Source organism: Somniosus microcephalus, chromosome 9 (genome assembly GCF_052327205.1).
Source record: "Somniosus microcephalus isolate GS21.2 chromosome 9, FLI_Smic_1.0, whole genome shotgun sequence".
Lineage (NCBI taxonomy): Eukaryota > Metazoa > Chordata > Chondrichthyes > Squaliformes > Somniosidae > Somniosus > Somniosus microcephalus.
The window spans coordinates 211989296-212014069 of NC_140995.1; the positions used below are offsets into that span (position 1 = coordinate 211989296).

The 24774-nt window shown below is 46.0% G+C and overlaps 1 protein-coding gene across 1 annotated transcript in view; it reads right to left on the minus strand.

Annotated features, from left to right (window-relative positions):
- Positions 1-13398, minus strand: part of bub1 (BUB1 mitotic checkpoint serine/threonine kinase) — a 67376-nt gene extending 53978 nt beyond the window's left edge. The window contains exons 1-4 of the mRNA XM_085997861.1: positions 13273-13398; positions 3933-3992; positions 3702-3843; positions 2795-2991 (exon numbers count right to left, since the gene is read on the minus strand). Of these exons, the coding sequence (XP_085853987.1) occupies positions 2795-2991; positions 3702-3843; positions 3933-3992; positions 13273-13319 (446 nt within the window). The 5' untranslated portion in view covers positions 13320-13398. The remainder of the gene's footprint in view (positions 1-2794; positions 2992-3701; positions 3844-3932; positions 3993-13272) is intronic.
- Between the last annotated feature and the right edge of the window lie 11376 nt (positions 13399-24774).

The window sequence follows — 24774 nt, forward strand, 5'->3', positions numbered from 1 at the left end:
AGATGAGGACAGAATCAGGCTCAATTTTGATGTCAAATAGCCTAACATCACTTTAGGTCTATACTCTCAGCAAAGGCCAATTAGTGATGTCAAATCAAGTGGAGCTTCTGACCCTATAGTCTCCATCACAAAGACTGCCTACTTCCACCTCTATCATCTGCTTTAGTCCATCTGCCGCGCAAACCCTCTCCAGGCTCGATTATTCCAATGCTCTCCTGGCCAGGCTCCTGCCCGCCACCTTCAGTAAAATTCAGGTCATCCAAACTCTGCTGCCCGTATCCTATCTCACAGTCCCAAACATGCCATAATCATCATCATCATATATTAGCTCCCATTCCCCAAAGGCCTCAAATTTAAAATTCTCATCTTTGTTTACATTTTTAAATAGCATTACCCTACCTATCTCAGTAACCTCTTCCAGCCCTACAACCCCAGAAGTTTCTGATCTCTTATGGATCCCCCCCCTACGTCTACCCAACCATTTTTGGCTGTGCCTTCAGCCACCTGGGCCACACGGACTGGATTTCCCTTCATAAATCACTTCATCTCCCACTCAACAACAACAACTTGCATTTATACAAGACCCTCCCTAAAATCCACCTCATTGGCCAAGGTTTTAGTCACCCCTTCGAATATCTCCTCTTTCACTCAGTGTCTTCCCCCCCACCACTTGCACTTCTAAGAAGTGCTTTGGGATCTTTTCCTACGTTAAAGACGCTGCATAAATGCAAATTGTTGCACCAACACAAAGTGTTATGAAAAAAATATTTATTTTGTAGATCTAGTTTATCTATAATTTTTTTAAACTGACAACACTGACGGAATCACCCTTCAGCAAGAATCATTATATTCACCAGAAAGTGGAAAAAATATAGCAAAATAAGAAACAAAGTTCCATTCAATTTAAAAGATGTCAGTTCGGTTAAGATAGAACTTTATTTATTTTGCATCCAACATCAGCATCAAGAACGCAGAGGTCTAGCATAACACAGGTAAGATCCATGATAGAGCTCCTGCTACCTGTTGTCGCTATTTTCAACATGATTGTTGTTATGGCTACCACTAGTGCAAACTAGTACATGGACCATGTACAGCAGGCACCTCAAAGCACTGGAGAGGTACCACCAATGCTGCCTCCGCAAGATCCTGCAAATCCATTGGCAGGATAAGCGCACCGACGTCAGTGTTCTCGCTCAGGCCAACATCCCCAGCATCGAAGTTTTGACCACGCTCGATCAGCTCCGATGGACGGGTCACATCGTCTGTATGCCCGATACGAGCCTCCCAAAACAAGCACTCTACTCGGAGCTCCGACACGGCAAGAGAACCCCGGGTGGGCAGAGGAAACGCTTCAAGGACACCCTCAAAGCCTCCTTGAAAAAGTGCAACATCCCCACCGACACCTGGGAATTCCTGGCCCAGGACCGCACAAAGTGGAGGAGAAGCATCCGGGAAGGCGCCAAACACCTAGAGTCTCTTTGCCGGGAGCAAGCAGAAGCCAAGCGCAAACAGCAGAAGGAGCGCACGTCAACCCAAGCACCCCACCTACCTGCCCGCCCCTTCAACCACCGTCTGCCCCACCTGTGACAGAGACTGTAGGTCCCGCATTGGACTCATCGGTCACCTGAGAACTCATTTTTAGTGTGGAAGCAAGTCATCCTCGGTTCTGAGGGACTGCCTAAGAAGAAGAATTTCCTCTGGCAGTAACAGGAAAAAAAGAATTTAAGACATCAGTGCACTTGCACCGCAAGCAACATACTCAAGTAACTGGGAGGAGCATCCCTCACTTTGATTTTACCTCATATTGCCAATTCCAAAGTGCAAAATACAAGCTAGAAAGTCGTCTCAGCTCCACCTCAATGTGCTTTAAAGAAAAGGGGACACACCCTCACGATTGATTCATTAAGAACTGTGTTAAGTTTGCCAAAATCCATTTTATTTTGGACCCACAGAGAAAGAATTGACCATGGCCAGAATTTTACCTTATAAAAAAGGGTTTGGGGCATGGGGGACAGTTAATTGTTAAATATGGGATTCAACCCGCCCACTTCCGGTTTCAACAGGGGCGGGACAGGGGGTGGGCGACCAACCCGCTCCCAGGGGGCGGTACATCAATTTAAATATTATAATGCGGCTGGAAGCCTTTTTTTTCACCTCCATTTTGAATTTAACTGCACGCGGAGGGACCTGGCAGTTAAACCGAAGCAGAGACTGCTGCACCCAGGAGGGAAGTGGCTTTATACAGGAAACTTTGTGATATCCGGCACCGACGGGACCGAGCTGTTGCCGATCTATCAAAACTGCCGGACATACAAAGTTAATGTTGAAGCATACGGAGGTTTTCATCTCCGTATCTGACAACAAACACTGTTGCTTAGCAACAGCTTGTAAAGAGTCGGCTGCAGCTTAAAGCACCTCTAGCTGAAGCTGTTGCTATAGCTACAGACCTTGCAGTGGCTGACTGGGGAAAAAAAAGAACGAGATCTAAAAAAATGTACATAAAACGGCTCCTGATTTTTGCCGTTAGATCGAGTATTCCGGACATACAACCTCCGGATAAACCAAAGTTTCCTGTACCTACCCACTGGATCCAGGGTACCTACCCAAACCCCCCCAACCCAGCCCCCGGACCAGCCTCCCGTGATTCCAGCCCGCCCCCAACCTGCCTTCCAGGAGAAAATTCCGGCCCATGTGTTTTGACTAGTTTCTAACCCAAATCGTAAAAGTGAGACACCGTTCTTTAAACACAAAATAGGTTTATTTTTCTCAGCTCTAAACTCCAGTTCTGACTTACTCGTATTGATGGAGCAACACGTCCACTGGTTCTGCAGAATTTTGAATGCCTTTCTGAAAGATGCTATCTGCTGTCTGAACATTGCCTTTCACTTCAAGCACCTGCGCCCAAGCAAGATAGAGGGCAGCTAATTTTGTGCCAACCCCTCGGCTGTACATGTAGCTGTAAAAATCAAGTGGAGTTGTGCTGCAGTTTATCTAAAGAAGCAAAGAACAAAAAAATAAATCACAATTCTATGTTACACTATACAGAATGGAGTAGAAACCTCACTAAAAATTGCATTGACCCGGAATTTGCGGTCAGTGGCGAAGCATGAAATAATTTTCAGACAGTTAATAAGGAGTGATGAGATTGAAGAACTTCAAAGTCAGAGGCCAAGAGGGTGGAACAAAAGCATGCTGCCAGGGAACAGCATCTCTCCATAGTTGTTTTTCCATTTCCCCGTTCTTTATTCTCCCCAGACTGCAGTATTACATTATAAATGTAAACACAGCCATCAAACAATATCATATTGCTTTTTAAACTGGGTGAAGGGATAAAGCCCTCATGCAGGATGCCACCAAGATTGTAAAAGTGTCAAGGAATAGTGATTAGGGGATGCCAAACTTGGGTTTTAAAAGTCCGTAAGTTTTAGAAAAAAACGAAAGTAAAGTGTTCCACAGTTCTGAGGTCCGAGGAATGAATGAATTAACGTAGGAGACAGTGCAATGAGCAGGAGTTTCAATTTCAACAGTAAGCAATGCAGGGACTCTGGCATAATACTAAATACATTAAACAAGCATATTTCTAACTCAGCTGGTCTCAGCAACACCCAAAGTCAGCTGGAATGAGACTTACACATTCTCTTGCTTTTATATATGATAAAATCTTACATTAATTTATTAAAAAGTTCATACAGAACACTTGCCAGTTTCAACCAGTAGTTGACATATCTTGGATCATTAGAATACTTCTCGTCATCCAGAAAATTCTTCACAAGTCTCTCTAACACTGAGACCAATACATCTTTTTCTGTAGGGGGAAGTAAAGGTTCTGCCCACCGTATAAACCTAGAGTGATGGGAAATGAGATGTAACCAACTTTTCACAGAATACTGCAGTCTTATCAAGAAAAAATTGTATTGAATTGATATTTTTACCTGTCCCATAGGTCCAGTGGATCATCACCTGCATAGCTTTGTATCTTAACTTCAAACATTCTGCAGATAAAAATAAATGTTTGAATATTAATCTTCCCCACATCAGTAATGTTTAGAAATGTGTTGCACCATTTATAATCACGGCCATCATATACAATGAACATGAAATATGCAATTAACATTTTAATGGTGCACTTTTAGTGCAGGAAAAATATACTTTATAAAGGTATCCCCGGTGGCTCCGTTGTTAAATTCACTACATGTAGTATTGTTGTACTAAGACATACAGAAAAGTTTGATCCCCAATCTGAATTAATGGATGCCAGCCTTGGCTCAGTGGTAATACTCGTCTGAGTCAAAAGGTAGCCATTTCAAACACTATTCCACATACTTGAGCAAATAACCTCGGCTGACACCAGAAGTACAGTACTGAGGAAGTGCTGCAGTGTCAGAAATTTTATTTTTCGGATGAGAAGTTAAACTGAGGACCCATCCGTTCCCTCAGATGGATGTAAAAGATCCCATGGCAATATTCAAAGAGCAAAGGAGTTCTTCCAGTGCCCTTGCTAACTTTTATCCCCCAATCAACACCACTGAAAAACAGATTATTTGGCCATTTATTTCATTGTGGTTTGTGGAGCTTTGCTGTGCACAAAGTCGCTGCTATATTTATCTACAGTACAACAGCGACTACCATTCAATACTACTTCATTGGGTGTGAAACACTTTGTGATGTCCCAAGGATGCGCAAGGCATTATATAAATTCAATTTAGTTCTTTCTTTAATTGATCTCAGCTTGGGTGGCAGTAAAGGCAATATAGACAATGCTCCTGAGCTATGGAAGGAAAAAAAATATCAAGATTCACACTGACTGTTATCCAGTGACTTCTGCTGGAAAGCACGCACACTTTGAAGTCTGGAGCACAGGCTTGAGTTACACTCCAAGCCTGCTAACAATCACTATATGCGCTCACAACTGAAGAATGGCAGAGTCATCATATTAGACAACATGCATCCTAGATTCTTTGCAGACTTTGAAGTAATATAACCAGAGTTGGTCTCGTCTATACCACTAAAATTTTATGTACTTTAATGAGGTACTACTTTAAGGTCATCGCACTGAAACTTTAACCATTTCTCTCTCCACGGGTGCTGCCTGACCTGCTGAGTATTTCCAGCATTTTCTGTTCATGTTTTGATGTTAGCAGTCTCCCTAGACTATATGGCTTGAGCTTTTTTTTGTTGAAACTTTTTGTTCAAAGTTTGATTACTTGAGATCTGTCTTAATGCTATTTACTATGTTATTATAGCAGAGAGGTCAATAACCAGAGGGCATAGATTTAAAGTAATTGGTAGAAGGATTAGAGGAGAGTTGAGAAACTTTTTCACCCAGAGGTTGGTGGGGATCTGGAACTCACTGCCTGAAAGGACGGTAGAGGTAGAAACCATCACATTTAAAAAGTGCTTGGCTGTGCACTTGAAGTGCTGACAACTGCAAGGCTATATGGACCAACAGCTGGAAAGTGGGATTAGGCTGGATAGCTCTTTCAGCTGGCACAGATACAATGGGCTGAATGGCCTCTTTCTGTCCCATAAATTTCTATGATTCTATGATTATCCAATGCAAAAATGATTTTAAGGGCTGTGATGGCCACGGGTGAACATGATAATCTGACCAGTGCGTTGCAAAGCCTTAGCATAACTCGTGTAGACTTGCATTCTACTAGTTCTGTCAGCATTTCAGCAAGTATACAATTCATTTAGTGTCAGCTGTGGCTCAGTGGGTAGCACACTCGCCTCTGAGTCAGATGGTTCAAGTCCCACTCCAGGGACTTGAGCACATAAAGCTAGGCTGACACTCCAGGGAGCACTGCGCTGTCGGAGGTGCCGTCTTTGGATGAGACGTTAAACCGAGGCCCGCCTGCTCTCTCAGGTATACGTAAAAGATCCCAAGGCACTATCTCGAAGAAGAGCAGGGGAGTTATCCCCATTATCCTGGCCAACATTTATCCCTCAATTAACATAAAACAGATGGTCTGGTCATTATCACATTGCTGTTTGTGGGACCTTGCTGTGCGCAAATTGGCTACCGCATTTTCCCACATTATTCTTCTTCTTCTTCTTAGGCAGTCCCTCAGGACTGAGTATGACTTGCTTCCACACTAGAAATTAGTTCTCAAGTGACTGATGAGGCCAATGCGGGACCTACAGTCTCTGTCACAGGTGGGGCAGACGGTGGCTGAAGGGGTGGGTGGGGTGCTTGGGTTGAAGTGCGCTCCTTCCGCTTGGCTTCCGCTTGCTCCCGGCAAAGAGACTCAAGGTGTTTGGCGCCTTCCCGGGTAGTTCTCCTCCACTTTGTGCAGTCCTGGGCCAGGAATTCCCAGGTGTCAGTGGGGATGTTGCACTTTTTCAAGGAGGCTTTGAGGGTGTCCTTGTGTTTCCTCTGCCCACCTGGGGCTCTCTTGCTGCGTCAGAGCTCCGAGTAGAGCGCTTGGCCAACATTTATCCCTCAATTAGCATAACAAAACAGATGGTCTGGTCATTATCACATTACTGTTTGTGGACTCTTGCTGTGCGCAAATTGGCTGCCGCGTTTTCCCACATTACAACAGTGACTACACTTCAAAAGTACTTAATTGGCTGTAAAGCGCTTGGAGACGTCCGGTGGTCGTGAAAGGCGCTATATTAATGCAAGTCTTTCTTTTTTATTGAACTGCTTCGCCTTAACCTTGAAAGTGGCCAAAATCAGGCCGCTGCCACCACGAGCAAGATTTCAGCCTTCAGGACTCAATATCGAGTTCAACAATTTCAGATCATAACCTCGACCCCTATTACATTTTTACTTATGTTTTTTATCCACACCTTTGTTTTGGCCCTTTCCCCCGCCCCCTTTTTTTTCCCCCTCTCCCACATGGCAGCTGTCTCCACTAGTCCTATCACCATCTTGTCTCATTTTGAATACCTCTCAATGTCTCTTCACTTCTCTTTTGTTTTCTCACTGCCCCCACTGGCCTTTTAATCTATTTCATTTCCTGTGCTTCTTTAGTCTTGACAAAGGGTTTTCACCCGAAACGTTGACTCTATTTTCTCTCCACGGATGTTGCCTGGCCTGCTGAGTTTTTCCAGCATTTTCTGTTGTTATTTAAGATTTCTCAGCCAAGTCACCTGGGGGACTGGGACTACACAAGGAAAAGCCAAGCCCAGCCCCTGTAATGTATGTACCTTTAAAGGGGAGAACTACTTTTTACAGCTCCTGTATACTGTAGTACCGGCAGTGACCACACCTGTATATAAACCCTGAGTAGGGATCTGTATAGTTAGTTTTAGAGTAACCCTCATTCAGTAAACACCTGTTGATTGTTCCCTGCAGTCTCTTGTCTAATTATTGAAGGACACAACATCAAGATACACGGATCTAACATTGGCAACGAGAAGATTCAAACCTACCTGCAACTCTGCATCACCTCCCAGGGATTCGCTCCTGGAGAACAGTGAAAGAAGAAGGCCGAGTCCAGAAGCACGGGCGTCGACCACGGGAAACCCCCCAGTCATCCAGTGGAGATTTGAGCATCGCAGGGGAGGCTGTCGAGAGCCAGGCTTGGTTCTCCGGTCGCGGTGGTCCAGCTAAACGGGCTGGCAACAGGAACTGCGCAGATCCTTCCCGGACAGCGGCGGCTAGAGCCGACCGATGGCACAGGAAAAGGCCAAGCAGCGTCGACAAGGGAAAGAGAGAGGGTAGAGCGCACAGGGCGCAGCCGGTGTTCAGGACCGAGCAGCGTCAACGAGAGGGAGCAGAGCGCAGCCGGTGTTCAAGGGCCGAGCAGCGTCAACGGGAGAGAGGGGCACGCAGGAAAACGCGCAGAGCGCAGCCGGTGTTCAAGGGCCGAGCAGCGTCAGCGGGGAAGAAAGGAAAGCGCGGGAGACGCCATTTTAAGCCGCAGCGGGGAAGAAGGGAGAGTGCGGGAGACGCCATTTTGAGCCAGTCTAACCACACCCAGGGATGCCGAAGAGTGGCAGTGTCACAGCGTTCGACAATGAAGTCGAAGATTGGATGACATATGTCGAACGCATAGAAGTGTACTGCAAGGCGAATGAAGTGCCAGATGACAGGAAAGCGCTGGTATTGTTGAATTCAATGGGTGCAAAAACGTATGGCTTACTGCGAAACCTAGTAACCCCAGAGGAGCCAGTGGAAAAGGATTTTGAAAACAGTGTTAATCCTACAGGACCACTTAAACCCCACACCGCTGCTGATAGCAGAAAGATTCAAGTTTCACAAAAGGAACCAGCATAAAGATGAAAGTAATGCTGAGTATTTAACGGAACTGCGCAAGCTATCGAAACACTGCCAGTTTGGAATGGGACTAGCAGATACTTTAAGGGACAAGTTTGTGTGTGGGCTTCAAAGTGAGGGAACCCAGAAACGGCTTCTATCAGAAAAGGATCTTACGCTGGACAAGGCTTTCAGCATGGCAGTATCACACGAAGCAGCAGCACGGGGCGCAGCAGAGATACAACGGAGACCGCAAGAATATGGCACAAATGAAATGTCATACGTAACAGTGAAGTGCTATCGCTGTGGCAGAACAACACACGACCATAAGGATTGCTGGTTCAAGGACAAAGTGTGCAGACAGTGTGGAAAAGTAGGACACATAGCAAGAGTCTGCAGGTCGGGAAAGAAAACCAGCAGCAAGAAATCTCCACAGGAGAAGTACAAGAAGGTACATAAGGTGACGGAGAGTAGTTCAGACGAACATAAAAGTGATACAGACTCCGGAAGCAAGGAGCTGGGTTGTCTGAAACTACATAATGTGATCAAAACGGAGGATCACCAAACTATCTGGGTCACGCTCAAGATAGCCGGAGTCCAAGTGAAAATGGAATTGGACACAGGATCAGCCCTAACAGTCATAAACCGAAGGGACTACAAGCGGCTATTCTCACATATACCCTTGAGAGATAGAGATTGTCTTGAGACGTACACGGGGCAAAAAGTCTACCCCAAAGGAAAAATAAGGGTGAACGTTATATATAAACGGCAAGGAAACACCAAAAATGGACCTATATGTATTGCCAGATGGAGGACCACCACTACTAGGACGTGAATGGATCCGGAAGATACAGCTAGATTGGCATTCCATACAAGCACTGACTGTAGATGCCAAAAAGGATGACGACATCACACCTGGACGACTGTCAAAAATGCTAACTGACGCACAAGAAGTGTTCCAGCAGGGACTCGGAACACTAAAAGGCATAACAGCAACGATCAAAATAGAGGAAAATGCAAGCCCAAAGTTTTTTAAGGCCAGACTGGTACCTTATACGATCCACCCAGCCGTCGCAGAGCTGGAAGGTTTGGAATGTTCAGGAGTACTGTCCAAAGTGGACTGGAGCGAGTGGGCTACACCCATCGTTCCTGTAATGAAGAGGTCGTTGAGTAATACGCCTGGAGAACCAAAGAAGGTTCGCATCTGTGGGGACTTTAAGGTGACAGTGAACCCAGTCCTTCACACTGTACAATATCCGCTTCCACGGATTGAAGATATTTTTGCCTCGCTATCTGGAGGGAAACGCTTCACTAAGATTGATCTGGCCCAGGCGTACCTGCAAATGGAGGTAGAAGAAGCCTCTAAACAGTACCTCACGATCAACACTCATAAAGGTCTCTACCAATACAACCGGCTGGTGTTCGGGGTAGCATCAGCTCCGGCTATTTGGCAAAGGGCAATGGATCAAGTCCTGCAAGGGATTCCAGGGACCCAGTGTTATTTGGACGACATCCTGGTCACGGGCGAAAATGACAGTGATCACCTCGCCAACCTGGAGCAGGTGCTCACTAGATTGAAGGAATATGGGCTCCGAGCCAATCGCCACAAATGCGAGTTTTTCCAGAAGCAGATCTCGTATTGTGGCCACGTTATTGATAAAGAGGGGTTACTTAAGTCCCCTGAAAAGATTGAGGCAGTAGTCAAGGCTCCAGCACCGGAAAATGTGTCACAACTGAGGTCGTTCCTCGGGCTGGTGAACTACTACCATAAGTTCTTGCCGAATTTGTCTACCGTACTACACCCACTGAACACCCTACTGCAAACGGGGGTACCATGGAAGTGGAATTACAAATGTAAACGAAATTTCCAGAAGTGCAAAGAATTGATCACATCAAAAGAGGTGTTGGCTCATTTCAACCCAGCACTACCAATTCGGTTGGTGTATGATGCATCACCCTATGGCATTGGAGTGGTGCTGTCGCACAAATTCCCGGACAGCTCGGAGAGGCCAGTAGCCTTTGCGTCTCGGTCACTAACCTCAGCCGAGCGTAACTACGCCCAGATTGACAGGGAGGCCCTCAGCCTAGTGTGGGGAGTGAAAAAGTTCAACCACTATCTGCACGGGCAGAAGTTCACCTTGCTGACTGACCACCAACCACTTATCTCCATCTTTAATCCAAAGAAGGGCGTTCCGGTGATGACTGCACAACGGCTACAAAGATGGTCCCTTTTTCTAGGGGCACACCAATATGAAATCGAGTATATGGGCATGAAACAGCATGGAAATGTTGATGGGCTATCACGCCTGCCACTGCCTACTGCAGAGGAAGCACCAGCAGTGGACCCTGTCGAAATATTTCATTCGACTATAATTGAACGCTTGCCAGTAACTAACGCTGGTATAGAGAAGGAGACCCGAAATGACCCGACACTGTCTCGGGTATATGACTTGACGGTGAAGGGATGGCCAACACATGGCGACTCACTGTTGCCAGCATTCTCATCCAGAAGAGAACAGCTGTCAGTATGCCAGGGGACCTTGATGTGTGGATCCCAAGTGGTAATTCCACCCAAGTTAAGGGAGAGAGTGCTCAATGAGCTTCACGAAGGTCATCTGGGAGGGGTGAAAATGAAAAGCCTTGCTAGGTGTAATGAAATCTGTTTGTCTTGCCTGTATTCGTTCTTGCCTGTATTCGTTTTGCACTCATGTATATTACCCTCCCCCACACGGTGTATAGTTTCACTTCCTCTTTCCTGACTAACCTGGAGGGTTCCAGGTCTTGGCTCCGCCCCTGACTTCTCTTACATAAAGATCCCAGGATCTGTATGACTCATTCCTGCGAGCCAGTCAGTGTGTTGAGATGTTAGCTCTGATCTTAGTGATTAAAAGCCAACTTGTTCAAGTCTATAACTTCTAGTTTTGTGGTTATTGAAGGCACATCACTAGGGCTTATGTGTGGCGGCCGGGGATCGATCAGCAAATCGAGGACCTGACAAAGAGCTGCTCAGGATGCCAGAAGGTCCAAAATGCACCACCACATGCCCCTCTACACCCATGGGAGTGGCCCTCATCTCCATGGCAACGGGTGCATATTGATTTTGCTGGTCCATTCATGGACTCAATGTTTTTAATAGCCGTGGATGCGCACTCGAAATGGCCTGAGGTGATCAAAATGTCCTCCACCACCACGGAGAAAACTATTGCAGTCCTACGGACCATATTTGCTAGGAGCGGCTTGCCAGAGCAGATTTGCTCTGATAACAGACCACAGTTTGTGTCCGAAGAGTTTCGAAGATTTATGAAAAGGAATGGGGTAAGGCATTACACATCTGCCCCGTATCATCCAGCCACAAATGGATTGGCCGAGAGGTTCGTACAAACCTTTAAAAAAGCAGTAAGGGCCATGTGCGATGACGACATTCCACTGCAGCATAAGGTGGACAATTTCCTGTTAGCCTACAGAAATGCGACACATGCAGTCACCAACCAGACCCCGGCCATGTTCTTTAACCGAAGGTTGAGATCTCGTCTGGATTTGCTCAGACCAAATGTACGAAGAGATGTTGAGAATAAGCAATTCCAGCACATCAATGAGAAGCCGACTAGGAGCTTCAATGTAGGGCAACCAGTCTTGGCCTGCGACTACCGAACAGAGAAATGGCAACCAGGAACGATATGCACACGGCAGGGGCCACTAATGTACACAGTGGATGTTGGGGAGAACATTGTGAGACGCCATGTTGACCAGATCCTAGAGTCACAGGAATGAGTCAACCCTATGTTTCGCCCATACGTACCTGGTGATGAACCCGAGGTACAGGTAGCATCTACACCAGAAACAGTAGCATCAGAAGCGGATGAACCAACCGACGACAGGGGGCCAGAATCGCCTCCGCACCAAGAGCAAGACACTCAGGAAAGGCGCTATCCAGAAAGGATCAGGAAGCCTCCCCAAAGACTGAATTTATAAATAGACTATTTACAGTTAATGTTGCATGTTAAAAGTGTTAATTGTAATTAGTTGATATTTAATTGTTAAATGAATGTTATGGTACTGTTAATCTAAAAGGGGAGGAATTGTAATGTATGTACCTTTAAGGGGAGAACTACTTTTTACAGCTCCTGTATACTGTAGTACCGGCAGTGACCACACCTGTATATAAACCCTGAGTAGGGATCTGTACAATTAGTTTTAGAGTAACCCTCATTCAGTAAACACCTGTTGATTGTTCCCTGCAGTCTCTTGTCTAATTATTGAAGGACACAACATCAAGATACATGGATCTAACAGCCCCGAGCCCCAGCCCCGTGCGATTCCTGCAGATCATCCCCCCACCCCTCGCTCGATCCCTCGCCCCTCACTCTTGGGAGAGGCTGCGAACTCGACAACTCATAAGAACATAAGAAGTAGGAGCAGGAGTAGTCCATACGGCCCCTCGGGCCTGCTCCGCCATTCAATAAGATCATGGCTGATCCGTACCTAGACTCACGTCCGCTTCCCTGCCCGCTCCCCGTAACCCCTAATTCCCTTATCAGCTAGGAAACTGTCTATCTCCGTTTTAAATTTATTTAATGTCACAGCTTCCACAGCTCTCTGAGGTAGCAAATTCCATAGATTTACTACCCTCTGAGTGAAGAAGTTTCTCCTCATCTGTTTTGAATGGGCAACCCCTTATTCTAAAATTATGCCCCCTAGTTCTAGTCTCACCCATCAGTGGAAACATCCTCACCACATCCACCCAATCAAGCCCCCTCACAATCTTATGTTTCAATAAGATCGCCTCTCATTCTTCTGAACTCCAATGAGTAGAGTCCCAACCTACTCAACCTTTCCTCATACATCAACCCCCCTCATCTGCGGATCAACCGAGTGAACCTTCTCTGAACTGCCTCGAGCAAGTATATCTTTTCTTAAATATGGAAACCAAAACTGCACGCAGTATTGTAGGTGTGGCCTCACCAGTACCCTGTATAACTGAAGCAAGACTTCCCTGCAACAACAACAACAACAACAACAACAACAACAACAAAAAACCCCGCTCTCCTGAGATGAGATGAACTCACTGCCAGCACTGCTGAAACTCCATGTCCCCGCTCCCGCTGTCGGCCATGTCCACTCGGGACTCTTTACCGCCGTTCCCCGATCGGGCACGTCAAGCCGCTCGAGCCCTTTTTTAAAAGTCTAACCGTCACCGCGCTCCTCCACGGCCATTGGCTGCTGATCCGCGTCTCTCACCTTTCACCTAATCCCCGACAGCCAATCAATGGCGCGGCAGCGAGCTCCTCCTCCTCCCTCCCCCCCTCCACTCACGTACACTGACGTACACTGACGTGCTCGCGTCCGGCAAGAGAGGATCCGCTGACCTTTCTCCCCGCGCGTGCACAGCAGGGCTCTTGTCCCGCGCGATGCAATCCCACGAAGCAAGGAGCAAAACTGTTGTATGGGGGGGAAAAAAAGATGGATCAGTTCAGTCAGCGAATTGATTCATATGTTTCTCTAGTGAAGGGAGGAGCGTGCGAACATATGGCAGCAACTGTTTACTATTCAGAGTGAAATGTAACATGGTAAGTTGCAGCTGATCTCTTTGTGGCATCCCCCTGGATGGTTTGGAGCAATTGATGCAGACGTTCCAGGTCATAGACTCTTACAGCACGGAAGGAGGCCATTCGACCCATCGTACCTGTGTCTGCTCTTTTGAAAGAGCAATCCAATTAGTCCCAGGCCCTTGTTCTCTTCCCCCATAACTCTGCAAAGTACACTTTTGAAAGTACCCATGGAATCTGCTTCCACCACCCTATCAGGCAGTACCTTACGGCTCTTAACACCCTCTGTGTGAAAAGGTCACTCCCCCTTCCCCTTTAGTTCTTTTACCAATTATTTTAAATCAATGACCTCTGGTTACTGATCCACTTGCCAGAGGAAACAGTTTCTCCTTGTTCTAGTAAAACATATATTCATAATTTTAAGTATCTCTATTAGGTCTCCCCTTAACCTTCTCTGCTCTAAGGAGAACAATCCCAGCTTCTCCAATCTCTCTACATAACTGAAGTCCCCGGTATCATCCTGGTCAACCTTCTCTGAACCCTCTCGAAGGCCTTGACATCCTTCCTAAAGTGCGGTGCCCAGAATTGTACACAGTACTCCAGCTGAGGCCTAAACAGTGATTTGTAAAGGTTTAGCATAACTTCCTTGTTTTTGTTTTCGATACCTCCATTTACAAAGCCAAGTAGCCCATACGCTTTCTTAACTGCCTTATCAATTTGTCCTGCCCTCTTCAAAGATTTGTGAATATGCACCCCCAGATCCCTCTACTCTTGAACCTCACTCAAAATAATGCCATTTAGATTATACTGCATCTCCATGTTGTTCTTCCCAAAGTGCATAACTTCACACTTACCCGCATTAAATTGCATCTGATATGTGTCTACCTATTTCACCAGTCTGTCTATGTCCTCCTGAAGTCTGCTACTATCCTCCTCACTACTTGCTACGTTGCCAAGTTTTGTATCGTCCGCAAACTTCAAAATTGTACTGCCTATGCACAAGTCCAGGTCATTTATCTATAACAAGAAAATAAATGGTCCTAATACTGACCCATGGGGGAACCCCAATGAACATTTCTTTCCAGTCAGAAAAACATATGTTCACCACTACTCTCTGCCTCCTATCCCTTAGCCAATTACGTACCCAAGTTACCACCGTCCCTTTAATACCATGTGCTTCTATTTTCCGAATAAGTCTGTTATGTGGTACTTTATCAAATGCCTTTTTTAAAGTCCAAATATACAACATCAACTGCACTACCTTCATCAACCCTCACCCTCATCAAAGAACTCAACCAGGTTAGTCAGACACAATTTGCCTTTAACAAATCCGTGCTAGCTGTTTACAGCCAATTAAATGATGTACAATGTGACCTGGGTGTCCTTGTACACCAGTCACTGAAAGCAAACATGCAGGTGCAGCAAGCAGTTAGGAAGGCAAATGGTATGTTGGCCTTCATTGCAAGAGGATTTGAGTACAGGAGCAAGGATGTCTTACTACAGTTATACAGGGCCTTGGTGAGACCACACCTGGAGTACTGTGTGCAGTTTTGATCTCCTTACCTAAGAAAGGATATACTTGTCATAGAGGGAGTGCAGCGAAGGTTCACCAGACTGATTCCTGGGATGGCAGGACTGTCGTATGAGGAGAGATTGGGTCGACTAGGCCTGTATTCACTGGAGTTTAGAAGAATGAGAGGGGATCTCATTGAAACGTATAAAATTCTGACAGGGCTAGACAGGCTGGATGCAGGGGAGGATGTTTCCCCTGGCTGGAGGGGTCTAGAATGAGGGGTCACAGTCTCAGGATACGGGGTAGGACATTTCGGACTGAGATGAGGAGAAATTTCTCTACCACAGAAGGCTGTGGAGGCCAAGTCACTGAATATATTTAAGATGGAGATAGATAGATTTCTATACACAAAAGGGATTAAGGGGTATGGGGAGAGAGCGGGAATATGGTATTGAGATAGAGGATCAGCCATGATCATATTGAATGGCGGAGCAGGCTCAAAGGGCCGAATGGCCTACTCCTGCTCCTATTTTTCTATGTTTCTAAATACTTTTTGAAATAAAGTCACTGTTGTGGGAAGTGCGACAGCCAATTTGTGCACAGCAAGGGTCCCACAAACAGCAATGAAATAAATGGCTCGATCATCTGGTTTTAAGTGTTGTCTGAGGAATAAATGCTGGCCGGGACTCTGGGAGAATTTCGCTACCCTTCCTTTACATCCGCCTGAGAGAGCAAACAGGTCCTCGGTTTAATGGCACCTCGATAATGCAGCGCTTTCTCAGTACTGCACTTAAGTGACAGCTTAGATTATGTGCTCAAGGCTTTGGAGTGGACCTTGAACCCACAGCCTTCTGACTCAGAGTCTTAAAATGAAGAGGGGTTAGATGTCGGATTGCTCACTGTGATTGAACGTATTCCTGACGTCCCACCTCAAACCGCCCCACCCAGTCAAACAACCTTCTTTTCCAACTCCCAATATTTTTTTTAACTAATAAACAAAAGTGTTCAAAGATGATGAAAAAAACACAATTTTTTTTAATACACGTATGACTTTTCTCCCAAATTACTCACAACAGTGTCCTTGTGACTCCTGAACAATCCTGAAGGATTGGTAACCCTAGTTAGAGGGTAGAGGGATAACTAGGTCAACGTGTGCAGATGTATTTCAGTCCCCGTTTTAAAAATTCTTTCTTTTTATACTTTCATTATAAATTCTTCTTCCCCTTTTATAATGAAATCTGCCTATATAAATTTGCCATGCTGTAATTACACACACTGAGCACTGGTGATGCTGTAGCTGGAAGGTGTAATTACAGCGTGACAAGTTTACATAGGCAGTTTCTATGATAAATGTGTTTTTATGTCCACTCCAGGGACTTGAGCACAAAAATCTAGGCTGACACTCCAGTGCAGTGCTGAGGGAGTGCTGCACTGTCGGAGGTGTTGTCTTTTGGATGAGACGTGAAAGCAAGACCAGGTGGGCGTGAAAGATCCCATGACACTATTTCGAAGTAGAGCAGGGGAGTTATCCCCGGTGTCCTGGCCAATATTTATCCCTCAATCAACATAACAAAAACAGATCATCTGGTCATTATCACATTGCTGTTTGTGGGACCTTGCTGTGTGCAAATTGGCTGCCACGTTTCCTACATTACGACAGTGACTACACTTCAAAAATACTTCATTGACTGTAAAGCGCTTTGAGACGTCCGGAGGTCATGAAAGGCGCTATATAAATGCACGTCTTTCTTTCTTATAATGTTGACAGGAAGCATGCATCATGGCCCGTATTTTCCGATTGGAGGCTTCCCGCGTGCGGAGGCCTCTGATCTGGAAAAAATCTACAGACTTACCTGAGGGCTCCCAAGGTCTGGACACTTCCGCTCCTAAAAACATAGAAACATAGAAGATAGGAGCAGGAGTAGGCCATTCGGCCCCTCGAGCCCGCTCCGCCATTCAATGAGATCATGGCTGATCATCCAAATTCAGTACCCTGTCCCTGCTTTCTCCCCATATCCCTTGATCCCTTTAGTCTTAAGAAATATATCTAACTCCTTCTTGAATATATTTAATGAATTGGCCTCAACTGCCTTCTGTGGTAGAGAATTCCACAGGTTCACCACTCTCTGGGTGAAGAAATTCCTCCTCATCTCTGTCCTAAATGGCTTACCCCTTATCTTTAGACTGTGACCCCTGTTTCTGGACTCCCCCGCCATCGAGAACATCCTTCCTGCATCTAGTCTGTCTAGTCCTGTTAGAATTTTATAAGTTTCAATGAGATCCCCTCTCATTCTTCTAAACTCCAGTGAGTACAAGCCCAATCGACCCAATCTCTCCTCCTCATACGTCATTCCTGCCATCCCAGGTATCAGTCTGGTGAATCTTCGCTGCACTGCCTCCATGGCAAGAACACCCTTCCTCAGATAAGGCGAACAAAACTGCACACAATACTCAAGGTGTGGTCTCACCAAGGCCCTGTACAACTGCAGCAAGACATCCTTGCTCCGGTACTTGAACCCTCTCGCCACGAAGGCCAACATACCATTTGCCTTCTTAACTTCTTGTCGCTAAGTAAACAAAGCTGAGATGGGTCAAAGAGGTCGGTTTTGAGGAGCGTCTTAAAGGAGGAGAGAGAGAGGTGGAGAGGGTTAGGGAGGGAATTCCAGAGCTCGGGGGCCCTGGCACGTCGCCAGTGGCGGAGTGATGGAAATCGGGGGGTGCGTAAGAGGCCAGAATTGGAGGAGCGCAGAGATCTTGGAGGGTGGAGATTACAAAGATAGGGAGGAGGGATTTGAAAACAAGGACGAGAGTTGTAAAAATCGAAGAGTTGCCGGACCGCGAGCCGATGTAGGTCAGCGATCAACGGGGGGGGGGGGTGACGGGTGAACGGGACTCGGTGCGAGTTAGGACACAGGGCAGCGGGAGTTTTGGATGAGCTCGGGTTTACAGAGGGCGGGAGCATCGGAACAGTCAGAGTCTGGATGAGGGTTTCCGCAGCAGAGGAACAGAGGGCGGAGTTGGGGGGGGGGGGGGGGAAATTGGAGAGGGGGAGGGAAGCAAAATTCAACCGAAGACCCGTCACACGGTAAACGAGCAGGCCCTTCTGCTTTCTGCACCAGCTCAGTGCGACATGAAAGCTCTCCGCATATTTATTCCAGCGTCTTTTAGAGATTTAGCACACACAAATTGCAATTCCATTCTGGGCCTCTCCAACTCGAAATGCGCAGGGCCCGCGTATCCCAGAGGCGCAGGTAGTTCGCAGCATCCCTGGGATCACGTGGGCCATGGGGAGCCAATCAAAAGAAGGGAATCTCCCTTCATACACTTGACAGACAGACCTGTCAAATATATGAATGGAGAGCAATGAAAAAACACTGTGAAACATTAAATAAGTTTTTTAAAAATCACATTTTTAAAATGAGTTGAAATTACAATAAATTAAATATTTTAAACAAATTTAATTTTTTGAAAAAAATAATTAAAGTTTTTTACGGGGCTAAAAATAAACTTACTTTTTTTAAAGTATTTTTAAATGATAAATGAGTGAAAAACATTTTTTTTTAAACTTTTTTCAACTCTTATGCTGGCCTGCTTTTACCAGGCGTAAGATTTCTAAGGGTTTTCTGCGGGCGGAGGTTCTCCAGAAAACGGAACTATCCGCCCGCAGAGGCCCTTCTCTAGGGTAGGCTTGACAGATCGGAAATGCCGGTTTTCAGCGCATACGCTTGGCATGCCTGAAACCGGCATTTCCGATGTCCCTACGGGTGTGTACACAGCGCGTACACACCCGTAGGGATCAGAATATACGGCCCATTATATATTTAATATATTAGTCCATCTCTGCTCTCTTTTTGTTGCTAGTTCTCTGTCTCTCCTCCTCTGGTTCAGTTTCTATCTATTTCTTCTCTTCTACTTCCTTCCTTAACTTGTCTTTTTGCCTCTTCCTCTGTCTTTTTCCTTTAGGGTGGGAAGTGATGGATTGCACGGCGTGTGCAGGCTGCATCTGGGGCAAGGGATGCAGGTAAAATGTGGCTTTCAACAGCTCCCTTCCCATTCCCTTCCCCAAACACTCATACTTCTCCTAATCTCCTGGCTCCCTTTGTGTCCCCTACGCTTTCATATTCCCACTATCCATTCCCCTTCCTACCATACCTTAACTCTCGTCGCTACCCCTATCTCTTCCCCTTTGAACGACCTACTCATCTTCCAAACACAAAAAGTTAGCATGCAGGTACAGCAAGTAATTAGGAAGGCAAATGGAATGTTCACAGAATCACAGAAACCCCACAGTGCAGATAGAGGCCATTTCGGCCCATCGAGCCTGCACCGACACATATCCCACCCGATCCCCGTAACCCCTGCACCGACACATATCCCACCCGATCCCCGTAACCCCTACACCAACACATATCCCACCCTATCCCCGTAACCCCACGTATTTAATCCCCCTAACACTAAGGGTCAATTTATCATAGCCAATCAACCTAACTCGCACATCTTTGGACTGTGGGAGGAAACTGGAGCACCCGGAGGAAACCCACGCAAACACGGGGAGAATGTGCAAACTCCACACAGACAGTCACCCGAGGCCAGGTTCGAACCCGGGTCCCTGGCGCTGTGAGGCAACAGTGCTAACCACTATGCCACTGTGTTGGCCTTTATTGCAAGGGGGCTGGAGTATAAAAGTAGGGAAGTCCTGCTACAACTGTACAGGGTATTGGTGAGACCACACCTGGAGTACTGTGTACAGTTTTGGTCTCCTTATTTAAGGAGGGATATACTTGCATTGGAGGCAGTTCCTGGGATGGAAGGGTTGTCTTATGAGGAAAGGTTGAGCAGGCTGGGCCTATAATCATTGGAGTTTAGAAGAATGAGAGGTGATCTTATTGAAACATATAAGATGCTGAGGGGGCTCGACAAGGTAGATGCAGAGAGGATGTTTCCCCTCGTGGGGGAATCAAGAACTAGGGAGCATAGTTTCAGAATAAGGGGTCTCCCATTTAAAACGGAGATGAGAAGAAATTTCTTCTCTCAGAGGGTCGTGAATCTTTGGAATTCTTTACCCCAGAGAGCTGTGGAGGCGGAGTCATCATAGAATATATTTAAGGTGGAGATAGAAAATTTTTTGAACAATACAGGAGTCAAGGGTTATGGGGAGCGGGCAGGGAAGTGGAGTTGAGGCCAAGATCAGATCAGCCATGACCTTATTGAATGGCGGAGCAGGCTCGAGGGGCCAAATGGCCCACTCCTGCTCCAATTTCTTATGTTCTTATTCTCCCCTCTCCCTTGCTCAGCTGGAACTCTCCTCAACTTTAACTCTCCATCCACTCTCACTCCTCCAAAGGGCAAATAGAGAGAATCATAGAATCTTACAGCACAGAAGGAGGCCATTTGGCCATCGTGCCTGTGCCGGCTCTTTGAAAGAGCTGTCCAATTAGTCCCACTGCCCCGCTCTTTCCCCAAATGACCCCTGTGTTTTGTTGAGAGTTAGAAAAATTCAATGTTAATTCCTTGAATCTGTGAGACAGAGATTTTAATATCAAACACACAAGACAAGAGGGAGAGACAGGCAAATAGAGAGAAAGGTAGACAGGCGGTACTTTACTCACTCTAATTTGATTATTTAAAACAAATCAAATTGAACTTTCAAAGTAAACAAAGCCTCTAAGGGAAAACAGATAGGAGGGGAGGATAGAATGCGGGGAACTGGTTGAAAGTAAGAGGACTTCCGGCTTCTCAGATAAAGACGGTGACCTTCAATTGTAATGCTTTAAGCCCCTTTAAGAAACAGAGGAAGAGGAAGAGGAATTATGGGTAAGGATAGAGGAGGGTTGGATAGTTCTGATGATCCGAGAACCATTTTAAACCCTAATATATTTAGTTTAATTCAATCTCAGAACTTCTAATTATTCTGCATCAGACCTGCTGCAGCAAAGTTGAGGCTTTTTGAGCCTGCCTACGTCAGAGACCTTTGATAATGTTAAAAGCCATAATTTATCGTTGATTTTATAACTGAGTGTCTGCTTTACCTTGTGCCAAGACAAACAGTTGCCTGCCAAAATCACCATTATCTATCACTTTGTTCCGTATGTGCATGGTTTCCACACCTCCTCCACCCCCCGCCACACCTGTTTTCACTGGCAGGTAGGTCAGAGACCAGAGGACACGGATTTAAGATCATTAGCAAAAGAACCAGAGGAGAGCTGAGGAGAATGTTTTTAAGCAGCAAGTTGTTACGATCTGGAATGCACTGCCTGATAGGGTGGCGGAAGCTGATAATAATAATAATAACTTTCAAAAGAGAATTGGATAAATACTTGAAAAGGAGAAACTTGCACAGAAACAGGCCATTCGGCCCAACACGTTCGTGCTGCACACGAGCCTCCTCCCACCCTACTTCATCTAACCCCATCAACACATCCATCTGTTCCTATTTATCTGGCTTCCCCTTAAATGCATTTTCAAAAGTATTTTCACCAAATACTTCTGAAAAATCTGCTGGAAGGTAAACAAAAAAGATTTAGAGGTCGAGCTGACTGAATGGTACTGATGCATCCTGGAAAATTAAGTGCACCGCACATGCTCAGACTGCACAATCCAGATTCCGTTTACAGTGTCACAGCTCTGGGCAAAAATGCCAACTACAAGCCCAGGCTTTTATTTGAGACACTAAGGCTTTCAAGTTAAAACTTTAATGAAGGCATTATACAACTCAATGGATACATTTAATCACTTTATTGTGAAAAACGGATTTCTTTGAACTTTTCTTGGTTAAACCCTTATTTTAGACGTTAGAAATTTCAGTTACTGAGGAAAAAATGTAGGGTGAAAAATATTTTCAGAAAGCATTTTGACAGAGCTGAGGAAACCTGATGGTGGCCAGATTCACAATCAGAGTGATTAGGCATTTTCCATGAAGGGGTCAGTTTCCGCTCAGTGGTGACACTTTCACAACCCGCCAGGATTCTTCTGGAGTCTCCAGGAATTAAAGATTACTCTCCTTGACACTGCGGCAAGCAACCTTGGAGAAAAGTCACTGGGACATTAAAAAATTGTGTGTTTTTAAATTTTCTTTGAACGCTTGTTTATTAGTTGTAAAAATATTGGAGATGGGGGAAAAGTGCTGTTTGACTCTTAAGGCGGTTGGAGGTCTCTTGATGATATCTCCAGGAATACATGCAACCAGAGTTGGAAGCTCTACACATCTGAGTCAGAAGGTTGTTGGTTCAAGCCCCACTTCAGACACTTGAGCACATAAAGCTATGCTGACATTTTGACATGTTGGCCTAGAAATTGGGTTTTGGCTTAGCCAGGGCTTTAGCGCCGGAAGTTAGTGCCGGCGCTAAGTCCCCCTGCGCGCGCCAAAAATTCAGTAGCGCCGCGCCCAAACGGCTGCCGGCGCTACTGAAGGGTCTTAGCGCCTGGAAAAGGGCGCTAACTGCCGTTTAGCGCCGCAATTCCGGCGCTGCGGCACCCGATGCGGTGCGGCAGGCTGGGGAAGTGCAGGCCTCCTCCTTCCGTTAAGGAGGAGCTGCCTGCACCCGGCTGCGGCCCGTGCAAATCTGTTTAAAAATGAGCCCGGCACCTCGGACAAGTGCCGGGCTTGCATCTGTTCCGGGGGGGGGGGGGGGGGGGAGAAGTCCAGGGAGGGAGCTGCGGCCGGCGGGAAAGCGGCCGGCCGCCGCGGGGCCTTTAATGCGCCGGCGCAAACACATGTTGGACTCTGTTGCCAGAGTCTTAGTTGCGGCTGCCACGGGCGAGGCAGCCGCAACTGAATTTCGGCGCTGGGGCCCGTCGGCATGGCAACCGGGACGCTGCGCACACCGATGACGTCATCGGTGCCGGCGCAGCGCTACCGGTGCAACGCCGCTTTAGGGCCCCAGGGAATTTTTCAACTGGCCATAACTCTGGCGCTAGTCCCTCTAGCGCCTCAAAAGCGGCGCTAAGGCTAGTGAATTTCTAGGCCGTTGTCTTTCAGATGAGATGTTAAACAGACCCCATCTACCCTCTCTGGTGGACATAAAAGATCCCATGGCACTATTTTTGAAGAAGAGCAGGGGAGTTCTCCCTGGTGTCCTTACCAATATTTTCCTTCAATCGACATCACTAAAAGAGATCATCTGGCCTTGTAGCTCATTGCTGTGTGCACGTTAGCTACATTACGACAATGACTACACTTCAAAAGTACTTCATTGGCTGTAAAACGCTTTGGGACATCCTGAGGACATGTAAGGTGATATATAAATGCAAGTAATTTCCTTGCCTTAATATATGTGGACAAAAAATTTATAATGGAAAAAATTGACACAAAATAGTGTGTCAAAAATCTGACAACAGGTAGCCAGGTGAGAAGTGAGAAGGTAAGACTATTAATATAGATATTTAGATAGATTAGTTCATTACATCAAACAAGTGACACTGCCTCATCTACAGTGATGATTATCTTGCTACTTAGATGTTAACATTAAATTAGGATTCTAAATTATTGTTTTTATTTTTTCAGAAATCTTCTATTAAAGGTTTTGAGTCAGATATAACTTACAATGGATTTTTTTACCAATATGTCAAGAAATGCAGTATTTTTGTCAAAATTATGCCATGCACAAGTAATGCATTGTTTTCACAACATAATTTCTACCAACATGAAGGACGCATCATACTGTGTACAATGGCTTCTCTTCCTGCCCTATACCCTTAACTCCAGAGACCCTCAAGGATCTGTCCTTGGCCCCCTCCTCTTCCTCATCGACATGTTGCCTCATAGCGAATATCGTCCAGACCTGGGGTCAGCTTCCACATGTAGGCTGATGACACCCAGCTCTACCTCTCCACCACCTCTCTTGAACTGTCCACTGGGAGCCGTGGAGAAGCAAAGGGATTTGTGTGTCGATGTACACAAATCACTAGAAACTCGTGCACACGTCCACAAAGTAATCAAAAAAGGCTAATGGAATGTTGGTCTTTATCTCCAGAGGGTTGGAATACGAACATGAGGAGGTGATGCTTCAGTGGTACAGAGTCCTGGTCAGACCCCATCTGGAGTATAGCGTTCGGTTTGGGGCACAACATACAGCACAGGTTCACCAGCATGATGCTGGAGCTTAAAGGGTTAAATTATGAGGACAATTTGGATAAACTTTGTTTAAAATGATAAAGGGATTCAGTAGGGTAGATTCGGAGAAATTATTTTCTCTGGTGGGGGAATCCAGAACAAAGGGCTACAATCTTAAAATTGGAGCTAGGCCATTCATACATGAAATCAGGAAGCATTTTTTCACACAAAGGGTAGTGGAAATTTGAAACTCTCTTCCCCAAAATGCTAGGTCAATTGAAATCTTCCATACTGAGATCGATCGATCTTGTTAGGTAAGGGTATTAGGTGATATGGAACAAAGGTGGATAAATGGAGTTGAGATATAGATCAGCCATGATCTAATTGAATGCTCAAGAGGCTGAAGGCCTACTTCTGTTCCTATTCAACCCCAATAAGGACATTGGGCTCCAACCCC